This window comes from Lepisma saccharinum, chromosome 10, assembly GCF_977018435.1.
Source record: "Lepisma saccharinum chromosome 10, izLepSacc3.1, whole genome shotgun sequence".
Taxonomy (NCBI): Eukaryota; Metazoa; Arthropoda; class Insecta; order Zygentoma; family Lepismatidae; genus Lepisma; species Lepisma saccharinum.
In genome coordinates this window covers 61847683-61862813 of record NC_139238.1, presented here as the reverse complement: position 1 = coordinate 61862813, position 15131 = coordinate 61847683, and the positions used below count along the sequence as shown (strand labels likewise).

At 37.9% G+C, this 15131-nt stretch overlaps 1 protein-coding gene across 7 annotated transcripts in view; it reads right to left on the bottom strand.

Annotated features, from left to right (window-relative positions):
* Positions 1-15131, bottom strand: part of LOC145993921 (ATP-binding cassette sub-family C member 4-like) — a 243132-nt gene that overhangs the window by 19031 nt on the left and 208970 nt on the right. For all 7 annotated transcript variants that reach the window (XM_083129849.1, XM_083129847.1, XM_083129851.1 and 4 more), the window contains 3 exons: positions 13774-13880; positions 8325-8448; positions 6986-7156 (listed from right to left, as the gene is read on the bottom strand). In XM_083129849.1, coding sequence (XP_082985975.1) covers positions 6986-7156; positions 8325-8448; positions 13774-13880 — 402 coding nt within the window. The remainder of the gene's footprint in view (positions 1-6985; positions 7157-8324; positions 8449-13773; positions 13881-15131) is intronic.

Below are 15131 nucleotides of genomic sequence, written 5' to 3'. Positions count from 1 at the left end.
CAGCATGTATCTCACAATTTTTCCAGTACTATAACCAACAATACATCACATTTCAAGATGATATTCAGGATTTTTGTTGCAGGTAAACTTACCTAGTTGAAATCAGTGCTGAATGAAAGAAGAACTCAAACAGTTTTTTCATGTATGTGCATTGAGCTCTAGTTCACATTCTAGTCACTATGCGGCATTAGCGAGGTTAGGAAACATTGTGGCTGCTACAATTGTGTTGGAATTTCATGTCACTAGGTCTGTAATCACTGTGCAAAGTTCAACAAGAACCCACTTAGTGGCAATTCCATTCATGCTTGATGCAAACATTAGTTTCAGTTTTTTCGTTTTAAGTCCACGTTATGCACAGATGGGCCAATCGGGGCTGGACCTACATTTTAAAGTGGGATCCTCCAAACCACTGTATGATTCCGCCAGGTATTTAATCTTATACGGTCCAGGTATTAAACGCATGGCTACAAGGTTTTGCCTACACAGTTAAACTGTAAGCAGATGTATTCTGTATCATGATTCAATGTACTTAAATGTTTCGGACATAACGTTCAGTTTCTATTAAATATGTTAATTGTTCACTGTCTGGTTTTTATCTTGTGCAACTTATATTAATCTACATTACCATGTCCTTCACTCGAACCTATCTAACAGTACATTTATTGATTTCGAGATTTATTATGAAGCTATCCGAACTGAATTGCTACTCCAAAACGTGTTTAGTAGAAGTAACAAGTGTGGAATGATGACTGAGAGTATCAGTGTTGAGATGGTTGAAGCTGAGCATAGAAAAGTCTTGATCTAAATCATCATTGCATGTTGTGTTGTGTGAGGCGTACTGGACGTTCTATTTACAGCTCTGTCAGAATTAGTTTTCTGCTTCTTTCTGCACCGTATATTCCAATGGCCTTGTCGTTTGCAGTAGCTGCAGGTTGCGTTTCTTGCCGGACAAAGAACTTGTGGGTGATTCTTGAAGTGATCTTTCGTTTGCTAAATGTGAAGAGATTGCTTTGCATTGTGAGTTATTAGAACAAGAAGTTAAATTATTCTCAAATAAGTACAATGCAGATTCTGTGACTTTTGCCACCAGGTCAAGAAATTTGACGCGGATGAATCCAGATCACCACACAGGCCCTTCGACGAGTTCACGCTTGGGTGAAATGAGACAGAACAGCAACTCTCAACCTCAAAAACCAACAGATACCAGGCAAAATTCTCACTTCCAGTGCGGCAACTGCACCAAGAATCACCCACAAGGTTTTTGTCCGGCAAGAAACGCAAACCTGCAGCTACTGCAAATGACAAGGCCATTGGAATATCTGATGCAGAAAGATAGAGCCGTGAATAGAATGTCCAGTGCAACCTCACTCAATGCAACATGCAATGATGGATTAGATCATGACTTGTCTACGCTCAGCTTCAACCATCTCAACACTGATACTCTCACTCATCATTCCACACTGGTTACTTCTACTCAACACATTTTGGAGCAGCAATTCAGTTCGGATAAATTCATAATAAATATCCAAATCAATAAATGTACTGTTAAATGTGAAGTAGATACTGGATCTGTTGTTACTCTTTTCAACGAAAAGTATTTTGATCAACTGTTTCTGCACTATGTTAAATCTAATTCCAGCCTACGATTACGAGGTGTAAACGAAGGATATGTACGTGTTACAGCACAAAAATCCATCAAACTATACTTAGACAAAAGGGATTATACTTTACCTGTTTTTCTCTGTCAGGAGAAACTTTTTTATCCATTGATCAGTTGCACATGATTGGACATTATTCAACCATCTTGGAGGCGATTATTAGTTACAGGTAGTGTTCTTTCAACTAACACCGTACAAGGTACTATTACTAACATTGGTGTCGATGACCTAAGGAGAGGAATTTCTTCTAGATATGAGAAAATCTTTGATGGTGATTTGACCAAGCCCATTGCACCTTATTTGGTCGATGTACTACTGAGATCCAACTCTGCATTGGTAGTTCGTAGACATTACGAAGTTCCCTACGGTATTCGAGACTGTGCTCAGGACTCCATCCGAAATCTAGTGAAAGTGGTGTTATGTGAACCGGCCAAATATTCAGATTGGGCCTCACCACTTGTCGTTGTTACCAAGAAAGATGGCTCACTTCGACTTTGCACTGACTTCTCAGGAAGTGTGAATAAGATGACCGAAAACGTCAAATTTCCCATTGCTAGAGTCGAGGATATTTTCTCTAAGTTGGCCAGGTGTAAATACTATATGGTTATTGACCTTTAAATGGCTTACGGACAGTTGGAGCATTCTGAAGCTGCCAAACGCAACACACCTTGTGGATTATATAAACCTCACAGACTACCTTTTGGCATCAACATAAGTGGAGATCTGTTTCAATTGGTCCTAGCAAAGATCGAGATGACATTCACGGAGTTTCCTTCTACTTTGATGACATCATCATAGTAGGTGAAACATTACAAGAATGCTTCACACGCACTTGTGATGTCCTGAGTCGTCTGGCCAAACACAATGTGAAAGCAAGCGCCAGCAAAACCCAATTCCTAACCTCATCTATCGAGTATCTAGGATACAAGATTGACGTCACTGGTATACAGCTGTCAGACAAGAACTTAGAGGCTTTCCTCAATTGTCCACCACCTCAAGACAAATCACAATTATGAGATTTCATCGGGATGATCAACTTTCAATGAAAGTTTGTACCCAACTTAGCTTCGAAACTCCACTTCTTGCTTTCTTTACTCAAGAAAAAACATCTCTTGGAACTGGGATGATAACTGCCAACACGAGTTCGACAGCATCATGGTGGATCTTCGACAGGTCAATCCTATTGTACCTTTTGATCCAACAAAGCTCGTTGTACTAATCACCGAAGGGTCTCCTTTTGGCTGCGGCACGCAATTGTGTCATCGAGTAGACGGCAGTCTGCAGACCATAGCCTGCTCTTCTACCACCTTCAGTGAGATGGAGCAGAGATAGTCCCAGGTATAGAGAAGCTCTAGCCATAGTTCACGGAATCAAGCGATTTCACAAATTTTTACTCGGATCCAAGTTCGAAATTGTTACAGTCGCACATGCTGAAAAGTTTATATTTTCTCCAGATCAAGCCATTTCAAAACATTCATCCAATATATTGATGAGATGAGCTCTACTTTTATCTTCATATCAATATAATATAATTCATTCCAGCAAGGTAGAAGTTGCTGACCTGCTAAGCAGGTTGCCTATGCAAACACGTGACACAATACCAGCTGGAGAAGAAGAACTTCATGCATATTTCGGGTCCATTGAAGACACTGTAGCTCCTCTTACACAAGACTCAATACAGAATGCCACTTCAGAAGACCAAATGCTCTCATTAGTGGTCCCCTGTGTAGTAAGTGGTTGGCCAGATCAACTTGACATGTCTGCTGAATGGAAGAAGCTCACACCTTTCTTCGAAAGAAGAGCTCACGTAACGTACAAGCAGGGAACGCTCATGTCGTCGGGTAGACTTATCATTCCCACAGTTAAATGGAAATAAGTTCTTAGAGCCTTACACGATGGACATATTAGGTTCAACTCGAATGAAAGAACAGTGTCTATCCAGATTTTGGTGGCCAGGCATATCAGCACAGATTACAGATTTTGTAGCGAGCTGCAATACATGCTGAGCTAATGCTCCTAAGCTCCACAACGGACCCGATTCTTCATGGCCTCTTGCTTCGTACATGAACGAGAGATGGCATATATACCAGTTTTTCTTTGCAGGGTGTAAGTTCCTACTGATAGTAGACGCCTTCAGCAAGTGGACAGAAGTATGGCCTGTACATACGTTGGACACACAGGAAACTATCCACTGGCTTATGCAATCTTGCGCCACGCTAGGGATAGCAAATACTATCGTATCCAACAATGGCCCAATGTTCACTTCTCTCGACTTTCGTAACTTATGCCGTAAAAATGGCATTGAACATGTTACTTCACCACCTTATCACAGCCCTAGCAACGGCTTAGCCGAACAATACATTCGTACCGTCAAGAACGCTCTTGTCAAACTTATAACTGACAAACCCAATCTGAGCACGCTTGAACTTGATATGGAAATCGCCAACCTTCTTTTCATCCTTCAGAACACGCGACTGGGAGGAAAAGGAAGCCTACCAGCACTTTTGGTCTTGTAACACCGGCCCAGATTTTGGTGGGAACCAAACAATGTGCCTCTGTCAAGTGAATCTCCGTTCAAGCTGAGGAAGTCAGCAAAGTTTCGGGATGACTCTTCGTCTAAGTATGGTACTTTCGCCATCAATTCAGCAGCTTGGGTTCAATCACCTAAGTACAGTACTCCAAATTACATCCCAGGAGTTGTTATTCATCGTATTTGGGATAGCATCCTCTACAAAATCATGTTAGAAGATGGAATCACACGAGTGGTACATCCCAGGTGGTTAAAGAGACATGTTTCACGCGATACTACAGATGGCGACGACTTCAATGTTTCAATACCAAATAGAAATTCAGCCAACTCCAGTGGAACAGTACCAAAACCTACCCCAGGCAGAGCCAGATACCCAGGACCAGATCCTAGCATGCCTCACTCATCTGCAAGAAGGTCTACCAGGATTCGCCACCCACCAGATAGATACGGTCATCAGCATACCTGATTTTTTTATGGGATACCTGGAGGGATGATACAGTCCAGGTATTAAGCGTATGGCTACAAGGTTTGGCCTTCACGGCTAAAAAAAGATAAACTGTAAGCAGATGTATTCTGTGTTTGGTCTTTCTGTATCGTGATTCAATGTACTTGAATGTTTCGGACATAACGTCCAGTTTCTATTAAATATGTTAATTGTTCACCATCTGGTTTTTATCTTGTGCAACTTATATTAATCTGCATTACCATGTCCTTCACTCGAACCTATCAGAATCTGTGACCCTTTGATTGCAGGTCAACGACATAACCGCTATGCCACAAAGAAGGCCCAACATGGTGCAAACAGTTTACAAAAGCAGGTTGTCTGTGCAAGAGAAAATCAACTGGTTGCCTGTCAACTTGAGAAAAAAAACAGAGAATGCATACAGGCTGATTCTGTGCACAGTCCTTGGAAATCAACCAGAACTGCAATTAGAGAACTGTCAATATTAAATAATAATAATAATAATAATAATAATAATAATAATAATAATAATAATAATATCATCTTTATTGAGAAGGCGTGTTTCGGCCTTGAGGGCCGTTCTTACAACAAACCAAGACAAGACATTTTGAACCTATCTGTCCAAGTCCCATAAATTTCCATCGCCTACAGCCGGAGTTATTGTTTCTTGAAGAAACACTAAGAAACAACACGTCTCAACACACACAGACAATTAACTTTTCATTTTGCTTCCGTCTGTGTTTTTCGTTGCCACCATGTTGTCACAGCTGAGTTGTTGTGTCTTGGGAAAACAATGGGTGTTAATTTCATCTTAATATATACAATGACCCTTCATTATCCTGGCATCCTCGAACATTGCAAGTCTGAGTCAGTCTGTGTTTTTATATGCTGCAGTGATATGATATTATAATCCTGTGCAGAAATATTCACTGTGGCCATGTCCGAAAGGTGCAAGACACTACTTAAAGCGACCCCGAGTATGATCTTGCAGTGTGAACTGGAAGTGAAAGTCTTTCGAATTTCCCTTTGACTGAAGCACCAAATACGATCAGTAGATAAAACTGAGGACATGTTGTTTTCCCCGCATTTTAAGCACTTGATTTTCACCATAGAAATCTCATTATACATACATTTCCACACATTAGAAGAACTTGCCGGCCTATAACGTATATTTAACCTGTGTTGCTGGCTTTCTACTCTGTGATTTGAAACAAATGAACAACGAGTGCAGAAGTCACCTGATCAAGCCTGCAATGATCTGTGCTCTGAGCTGTGGTCTCGATTACTTGTGTAGTTGACACTTTTGAACTGCACTAGGTGACGTCACTTCCATCAATACTATACTTCGAATCTGCTCTTTGTGCCCTTCAGACACAGCCATATGTTATTTCACTGTACTCATATATACTGTGTGTGCATTAGAAAAAAAAAAAGTTGAATATTGGACACAGCAAATTCTCTGTCCTTTCCTTCTGCTAACAGTTAGTTTGGCAATAGCACTGGCTGCATATTGGCTGAACTCAAGTTCCTTCTAAAAGTGTACACAGTATAGTGTGTTTTCTGCCATCTCTAGTAAATGTGAATGTGAGCCATTCTTTTTTCTGGAGAGTACAGTAACAGGAATGACAACACAGTTACAAGACAACTGTCCTGCTAACTTTCACCATGAAGTTAGTCAGTACCTGAACACAGTGCTGCCAAGGTTTGATTTGGATTTTTGTCATTTAGCATCGCTTTTCTGCCACTTTCGGCTAAATGCGACGATAAGGATGATTGATGATATGATGATAGTTATCTGTGCTAACCACTCTGGTTCGAAGGTCATCTAGGTGTTGGACAGGACATCCATCTGAGGATGACCAGCACCTGATGCTGGCGTGCAAGATCACCAGACCTCACCCCATGACTTTTTTTTATTTTTTAAGTTTTATGTCCATGTAATGCACAGAAAGGTGAATCGGGACTGGACCTACAGTGTAATGTGTTGTGGCAAGAACTGGACTCTCATGCATGTCACCCATGGTACATACATTGAACAGCTGTAGGTATCAGGAAAAAAATCTGTTTGAGCTCTTCTTTCATTCAGCACCAAGCCAATCTCCATGACAGAGTGGTTAGCTCTGATGCCAGGGGTCCTAGCTTCAGTTCCTGACCTGAGCATTCCTTGTGAGTGTTCCTTCATCAATTTCATCATATCATCCTCATCCACGATCAGCCAAAGGTAGCCAGCAAATGATGCTGAATAACAAAAATCAAATCATTCAGCACTGGTTCCAATAGTTTCCCTGCAAAAAAGACAAAACTTTCCAGTTTCCATCCTGTCTACATACCAACCTGGGTCAGTTTCAAACGGTGGCTCTTGATCGATTTTTGAGTATTCCAGAATTCTTTCTGCAGAAGTCATGTTGTTTTCCACTTCAGCTGATTGCCTTATTCCCCATTGCAGAATTCCCATCAGCGTAATCGACTGGGTTATAGCAAGTCCTACGTTCCCTCCAAGATAATCTGTAGAAGAAGTACAGTATGAGAAAGTATTTTCATCGATTAAGAATGCGTCTGATCTCATAACCCACCGATGTAACTGTGTTGGTTGGAATTTATTTACCAGTACTGGCCAAAACTCTTCTGGTGTTTTGGTCTTTTAAAGGGGCCTGCAAAAAAGGTCCCATGACACTCAAATTGTCCAAAATGTGAAAAACTGGATTTTGTGATCACATAAGAGGTATTCTAATATTCTGATGTAATTCTTGAATTTTTTGAAGCAAAACTACTTGTAAATTGGTGCATATAATTGGAGTGGAATAGTTACACACTAATGTTAATCAAGATTTTGAACAACTTTTAATTTGGTCTGAGCTGATATCGATGCTGATACTCATAAATTTCAACATTTTATAGTAGTTCAAAATATTTATCATTTTTAAAATTTAGTTTCTAATTCGAACTATACCACATCAATTTACTAGAGCTTTGCTTTAGCACTTAAACGCCAAGGCCCATTTTATGCAATAAGGCTTGAGCACCAAGTGTGTTTTCAGTGGGAAGTTTAAAATTGCACAAGGTTTTAAATAAAAATTTCTACCTTGGTTACTATGGATGCTAGAAAAATGATAGGTCTTTTTTTTTCAGCAGTCTTATTTTATAACTTTTTTCTTTCACTTTGGCCAGAAAGGTATAGAACCCAAATGCATCAGGAATGTAACATTAGGAGTTGCACTGTTTTCACAATGCTGTTTAATAATTGCTTCATATTACAGTAAAACCTCGTTAATCCAGACTAATCGGGGGATAAGTTGACCAGATTAACTGAAATAACCTAAAAGAACAGTATAAAGTGCATTAAAACTCTGTTTATAGCAACAAAACAAGTGTATTTGAAGGGTATAGGCCTAAATACACTACACAGTACAGTACAAAGTCTGCGAGAAACAGAATTTCATCAGTGGTTGAATACCTTTTCTTTCTCTTGTTGACTTCTAGCCACATTTAAAACCTTGCATTCTGCTTTTTTTATTTTTTTTTTATTTCTTTGCCTGTCTGGATTAAGTGAAGTTCGGCTTATCGGGGTCCGGATTAATGAGGTTTTACTGTACTTTCAAAGATTACAACAATTACATTGCTACTTTTAAAGAACTCATGGACAGTAAACGGTAGAAGAAATACTGGTCCTTACCTTCATCAATGATTAGAAAGCAGAGAATTACAAATGTCAAATAGATGACACACGCACAATCTAACCAGAATCCAAATGCTCTGCCTGTTGAAATGAACAAATACCAAGCTGAAGAGTGAAGATTCTGGAAATATAAAAAAGATTTTATCAGTATTTTTCTAAATCTGTTATAATTTTTTAATATTCTGTGCCACCCAACACTTGTGGAGTCTAAATATCCTGGATATTAAGCAAAATGCATAATTTTTTATTATTTTTGCAATAACATTGTGGTTATAACTTTCAAGTGTTGGTATGATATCGGTGGGAATCACTAGGATATTTTGGTATTGTTCAAAGTTATATTGGCTCAGTCTTAATTTTTCTATCGTCCCATGTCAGATTTAATTGTAGTGAGGTATACCTCAGTAGCTCCATTCTAATTTTGAATTGCAGGTCCTATTCGTGAATGTAAAGTTGACTTTAAGCAAGACATCAATTGTCCCGAGCATGAAGTATAACAGAAAAGTAATAATATAATGAGAATGTTAAAAAAATGATTTTTGTCAAGGTGGTCAGAAAGTCTCTCTACACTTTAATAAAATAATATAAAGTTACTTTATCTGGTTGTATACCATCTTATCTTATCGGACAATCACTCTTATCCTTCGTGCAACCTTCCCCGAGCTATGCCTTGTACCACTGACTACCGTGCTGTCCCGTAGTGGCAGAAAAAAATGCGCCGACATTCTGAGTGAGTAGTCATGATGGACACAAGTGCTTACTCTGTGTATAACCGATTGTTGTAGGACTTTTGATTTCCTCCAGAACGAATGAGGATGAAAAATACTTCACTCCCCTCTTAAAAAGTAGACTGTGCTATATTTTGGCGTACAAGAGTGCAGTCGTCAGAAGTGAGTTATGGCATCTCATCTTTGTGGTTCATGTTCGCATGCACCTTGCTGATAAAACTCAAAAAGTTTACAGTGATTCGATCTGTTGACATTTTTTTTAGCATTTTTTTAGATTTCGTCACCGCGAAACACAAAAGGGCATGGTAAGTTCGAGCCCAAAAAAAGAACTTTAATGGTGAACTCATACTTTAAAATATGGAAGGACTTGCAGCATGATGGATGGTCAAGAGATGGCTTCTACCGCAAGATTTAAAGGATACGGACAGATGGAATGAAGAGGAAGTGCTAACAGTTACAGACACTTCTGGGTTGTAAGAAACCAATTCACTTTCAATGGAATCATTACAAACCAGAAGTGTCAGGGACTGTACTCTTCGCAACATCTTATTTGACTGCCCCGAAAGGATTCTAAGTCAAAAATTCGTAAATTTGGCAACATTGCACTTTGGCTCCAGGTGAGAGTAGCCAACTTTGAGTTGGTCTTTCCACTAGATGAAAAACGCTGCGGTGAGAGGTTTTCAATTTCGCACTTTCCATGAACTTAGAAACTATAAACCGCTATTATAATACACAATCAAACAGAAATAATACATTTAAAAAAGAACCTTAAGGAATTTTTACAATTCTGCTTGCTCGACTTGAAATTGGAGGGGTTTGAAACACTGAATACAGTTTTTATCCACCTGGAGAAAATCACCATCAAGTTCATACAGAAAGAAGCAAATTTATATGCAGTTTATGCGACATTCTATTTACAATCCTTACATAATATCGAAGAGTTCTCAAAAAATAATATTTTTCACGACTTGTCGAGAAAATGTGCTTGGAACACAGGAAGGTGGGAGTCTTTATAAACGTCAACATGTTTTTAAGGGCATAACATCATCAAGTTGGTTAGGTGCTGCCATCCTTATTTTTTGTCAAGTGTGAAAGGTCGCGGGTTCAAATCCGACCCTCTCCGTTGATATTAGAATATTTTTAAAAAATGGATCCGATGCACACTTGAGGGATTCTGCACATTTTTCCCCTTAGAAGTTGCAGATTTCCAGGATTTAAGGTTAAAACTTTTTTTAGTTATTGTTCGTATGTTGTGTTAACACACACATCATGATTAATTCACAAATCACATATATGTATTCAGGATGCAAAGTGTAATGTTATTTAAGTTAGTGTATTGTTTATATTCTACACTGACACCTAAAATATTGATTATTTCGATATACTAAAAAAAACATACAGTAATGTTAAGTAGTGATGTTGTGAATTACTGTAAAGAAGGAGATAGTTTAATGAGTTCAAATTGCAAAGATTGGTAATTTTATGTCCGTTCCTTCGTAATGGCTGTTGTCGATCCCCTAACCACCATCTTACCATGCATCTAAAACTAAGAGTAAATCGCCAATTAACATAAGTAAATGGTTTTTGCGACAGAGGTCAATGCGATGAGAAACTACTAATAAGTATTTATATAGTGAATGACAAGAAAATATTCAAAACCTCATAATGATTGTTAATTCGTCACTGGTTTGTCTTATTTCAGCAGAATGTATGAGTATCAGATCTAACAAACTTTCCCCACTAACTTTGTAATATTCGAAACCACCATCACAGACTTAGCTCTACGTAATTCTGTGCATTCCACGTGGCATTTGACTTCCTCCTATCATCGAAGTAACTTCCTCTTACTATTTCCTTTCACCTCGTGAAATACAGAGACCAATGTTAACTTCTTAATACGGTGGATAAACTTTACACCCAATGATATACTCCTGAAAAAAGTCCTGCCTAGGAGGAGAATCGAACCTACGACCTTCCTTGTGAGAATCAAGCATGCTACCTCTTCTCCAGGTAGCTCATATTAAAATTTGCTGCTAGTTTGAAGACCTGTAGCATGTTTTCAACAAGCAATTGTTTAGTTACGAAGTCCTTTGTTGTTTGTTTGAAGTAGGAACAGGAGAGCGAAAAGGAATAATTTGAACCAGACCCCGGTTGCCAAGAAACTTCAGCTTTTTTCCAATGACTGTAGGAAAAGAGACGGGAAATGGATATTCAAAGTATGAAATATAAAATATGTGTGAAATTAAAACAATGCGATACCTTGCAAGTACATCCTAACTAACTTCAAACTATGAAAAATATATTTTCGTGGTGGAAAACTGAAAGTCATTTTCGAAATATGAACCTGATTTATTTCTGTATTGTAAAGTGGAGATATGGGATGATACGATCCCTCAACAAGAAACATTTAAGTAAGCCGCTTCCTACCCTCCAACTTTTTCAATGGTCATAATGAGTAATTAGGGTCTGGAAGTTGATGAAAAATCAACTTTTTTTCTGACCCTTAAAAACAATGCTAAACCTGATATCATGTCAGTTTCCCTTCAGCTAGAGCCTGAAAACACTTTCTATTTTACATTTTTTTTTTTTTTTTTGCATTTTTCGGCCTTTTTTGCTTGTAGTTTATTTGTCAGTATTTTTAACAGTTTTGTTGCATTTTTATTTATTTTTGAGGTTTATTTTTCTCCTCCCCTGTTTTTTCGTGCAATTTAAATGCATTTACTAGTAAAGGTTACATATTTAGATTTCTTGACATGGTCCTTTTAGCAAATTACCATGAATCGAAAATATTAAATGAAATTATACTCTGGTATACGCGAAGCAGAACTGTATTTTCGGATGCTGGCCGACTGCAATATCATAAAAGGCTGGCTCACTCTGAAAGGAGATGAATAGGTTGATTTGGTGTTTTAAGTCCACTTTATGCACAGAAAGGCTAATCGTGATTGGACCTACAGTTTAAAGTAGAATCCGAACCACTATGTGCCTCCACTGGAAAGGAGATGAATGATTTATAAAGAAAAATCTTGAGGTATATTTTATGTAACCTTGAAGTAAACAAAGAAAACTACATTATCACTTAGTTGCTCTTTTCCTCTTTGGTTCAGTGGTTTCAACCACCAAACAATGGGCTTCATCGACTTATTAGACTACTTACTCTCTTGTAAATTATGAAAAAATTAAGCTTTCATTTTTACAATATTTTATAATATTTTTTTATTATTTTTAGGTCATTTTATAGGTCATCTTTCGAATTTTTTTAGGTCACCAACTTCCGAGCCTTAGTCATCATGCACTATACCACAACAGAACTGTGTATGTCTTCATCCCTCGAACCGAATGTAACGTAAAAATAACGTAAACCATGTGGTGTAGGGGGATCGTGTTCACTTGCAGAATGGAAAGTCGTGGGTTCAAACCTACTTCTTTACAAAATCTTTTTCGGAAAGTAAACAGCTTTGGACAAGAATCCTTATCTATGTTTCTTGGATGTTTCCGTTGATATTTATGTGATTTATGTCCAGTATTTCCGGATGCAGTTACATGCAATGTAAAATCTGAGGTGGGTAGTTTCAAACATTGAATATAGCATAATATCTATGGTTGTACCATTTGAAAATCCGACATATATTCTAGGTCCGCAGTGAAGAGCACAAACAAAGAACATTGTATTTCTGTGTATGTGTGTATGATGGTATGTGTTTGTGTGTGTGTGTGGTGGTGTTGTTGTTTTAAGTCTACTTTATGAACAGATAGGCTAATCAGAACTGGACCTACAGTTTAAACAGGAATCCAAACCACTGTGCATTGAGCCTCCACCTGTTATAAAACCCGAGACACATTGATTTCAACATCCTGTTTAAGAACATATATTTATGACATATAAGTATTTAATGTGTGTTAACATAACTTTTGGCAAATTAATGAATAGAAAGGTCTTGCCAAAAATACTGCAATCACTGAAAAATCAAGAAGTTGAGTATAAACATTCCCCAGGTATGCATTGCATAAATATTTACAGTGATTTAATATAATCTTATATTATTACAACACTTTGTATTCGGTAAATAACAATAAAAAAAATAATCAGGAGTGGGTGAGATTTGAACCTACGATGTTTTGTTCTTGACGAAAAAGTATAACAAGACGACCATCTAACCAACTGCTCCAGGAGATTACTAACGTGAAACTTTGTAAAACAAGTTGATCTCAGTTGCAAGAACATTTTGCTGGAGTTCCGAACCATTTTTTGCCACAGATCAAGGAAAAGACACACTTTGTAGAATCGTCCGGATTGTGCAATTTTCATTACTGTAATTTTGCATAAAATCGAGAGAAATTTGCTTCATTGCATTGAAATGTGATGTTAATTCTCTCCAGAATTAGATCAGTGTTTCCAACTGCACAAAAATTCCCCTATATTCAATTTCAGAACTAATACTCTTAAAAAATATTAATATTTGTATTTCCAATTTACGAGTTTTGTTTAATTACATATTATATTACTGGTTTAGGGTTTCTAACTTCATTGAATGTGAAAGAATGAAAGAAATTCACAAAAGTGTTTTCGTTTAGAAAGAGAAACTGTTGCTAATTTGGATACTATTTGTGGACTCTGAAGAGCTATGTTGCCAAATTTACAAATTCAGGACTTTCAATTTTTTCAGGGCAGTCAATTAAGATGTTGCGAAGAGTACAATGATTCAAATAGTTTTTACCTGATGACTGTCAAATTCCTTGCTGAGCATCTGTTGAGCTCCAAATGCTCTTATTGTTGTGAGTCCTTGGATGGATGCATTCAAGTGGGTGAACACTGGGCTCCGTGCTAGAATGGAAATGAGCTATACATTGCACAATGAATAGAATTTTGTGTGTATGAGCATGCATTAATTGGTCATTTATTGATGAACTTTTCGATAATTTTACAATCTATATTTCTATAAATAGTAGTGATGGATCATTCCGTGTCAAATCATACACCAACTCAGATTTGTATGAAATTTTGTATATGGCATCTAGACAGATCAAGTACCCACATAGAATATAGAATATTTTGAAATCATCATACTTCTTAAAGGAACTAATACCAGGGTTGCTATTTATGTATCCGGAACTGGCAACACTAATGTTGCTAGGTAACATCTAATATATCCATTGTAAAGTTGGACATTTCTATGGTATATGTACCCAGAACATTGTGCGTACAGATGTTATTTTTGTTTGTTACAGGGACTTGAAAATTTCATCGGTGGCCAACAATCGAATTAACTCGAGAACATTTTCGAGCAATGATTTTCTACAACTTTCGACGTGGATTATCTGAACAACAGTACATCGATCAACTCACTTCGACTTTTGGCGATGAAGCACCATCTAAAAGCACTGTATATCGTCACTGGTTTAGTGAATTCAATCATGGCTGTCATTCGCTCACGGACGAATCTAAAGAAGGCCGTCCAAAATCGCTTGTTGTGCCAGAAAACATTAATGCAAGATTGTCATGTGACATATCGTGAGATTGAGGCATCCCTGGGCATTAGTATGACTAGCATACATAAGATATTGCATGATCATTTAGCCATAAAGAAGATTTGTTCGCGTTGGATCCCTCATAATTGGACAATCGCTCAAAATAAGGCTCGTGTCAATTGGTGCAAACAAATACTCACAAAACTCAAAATATACAATCGTGGTGCTTCAAAAGCCATGTATAACATCTACACAGGTGATGTATGCATATGAGCCCGAAAGCAAACAGCAGCCAACGGTGTGGGTGTTCCAAGATGAGCCAAACCCAACAAAAGTTGATCGTGCAAGAAGCACTTCGAAGCAAAAGGCTGCCTGTTTTTTTTGGGAAAAATTGACATGTGGTTACAGTACCACTAGAGAATCGTAGAACTGTCAATTCTGAATGGTACACAACCATTTGTTTGCCAGAAATCTTTGGGGAAATCAGAAAAAACAACCAGAGACGCAGGATCATTCTTCACCATGACAATGCGAGTTGTCACACATCGGTCCAAACAACTCAGTATTTAACCAGTGAAAACATTGAATTGATTGGTCATTTGCTGTA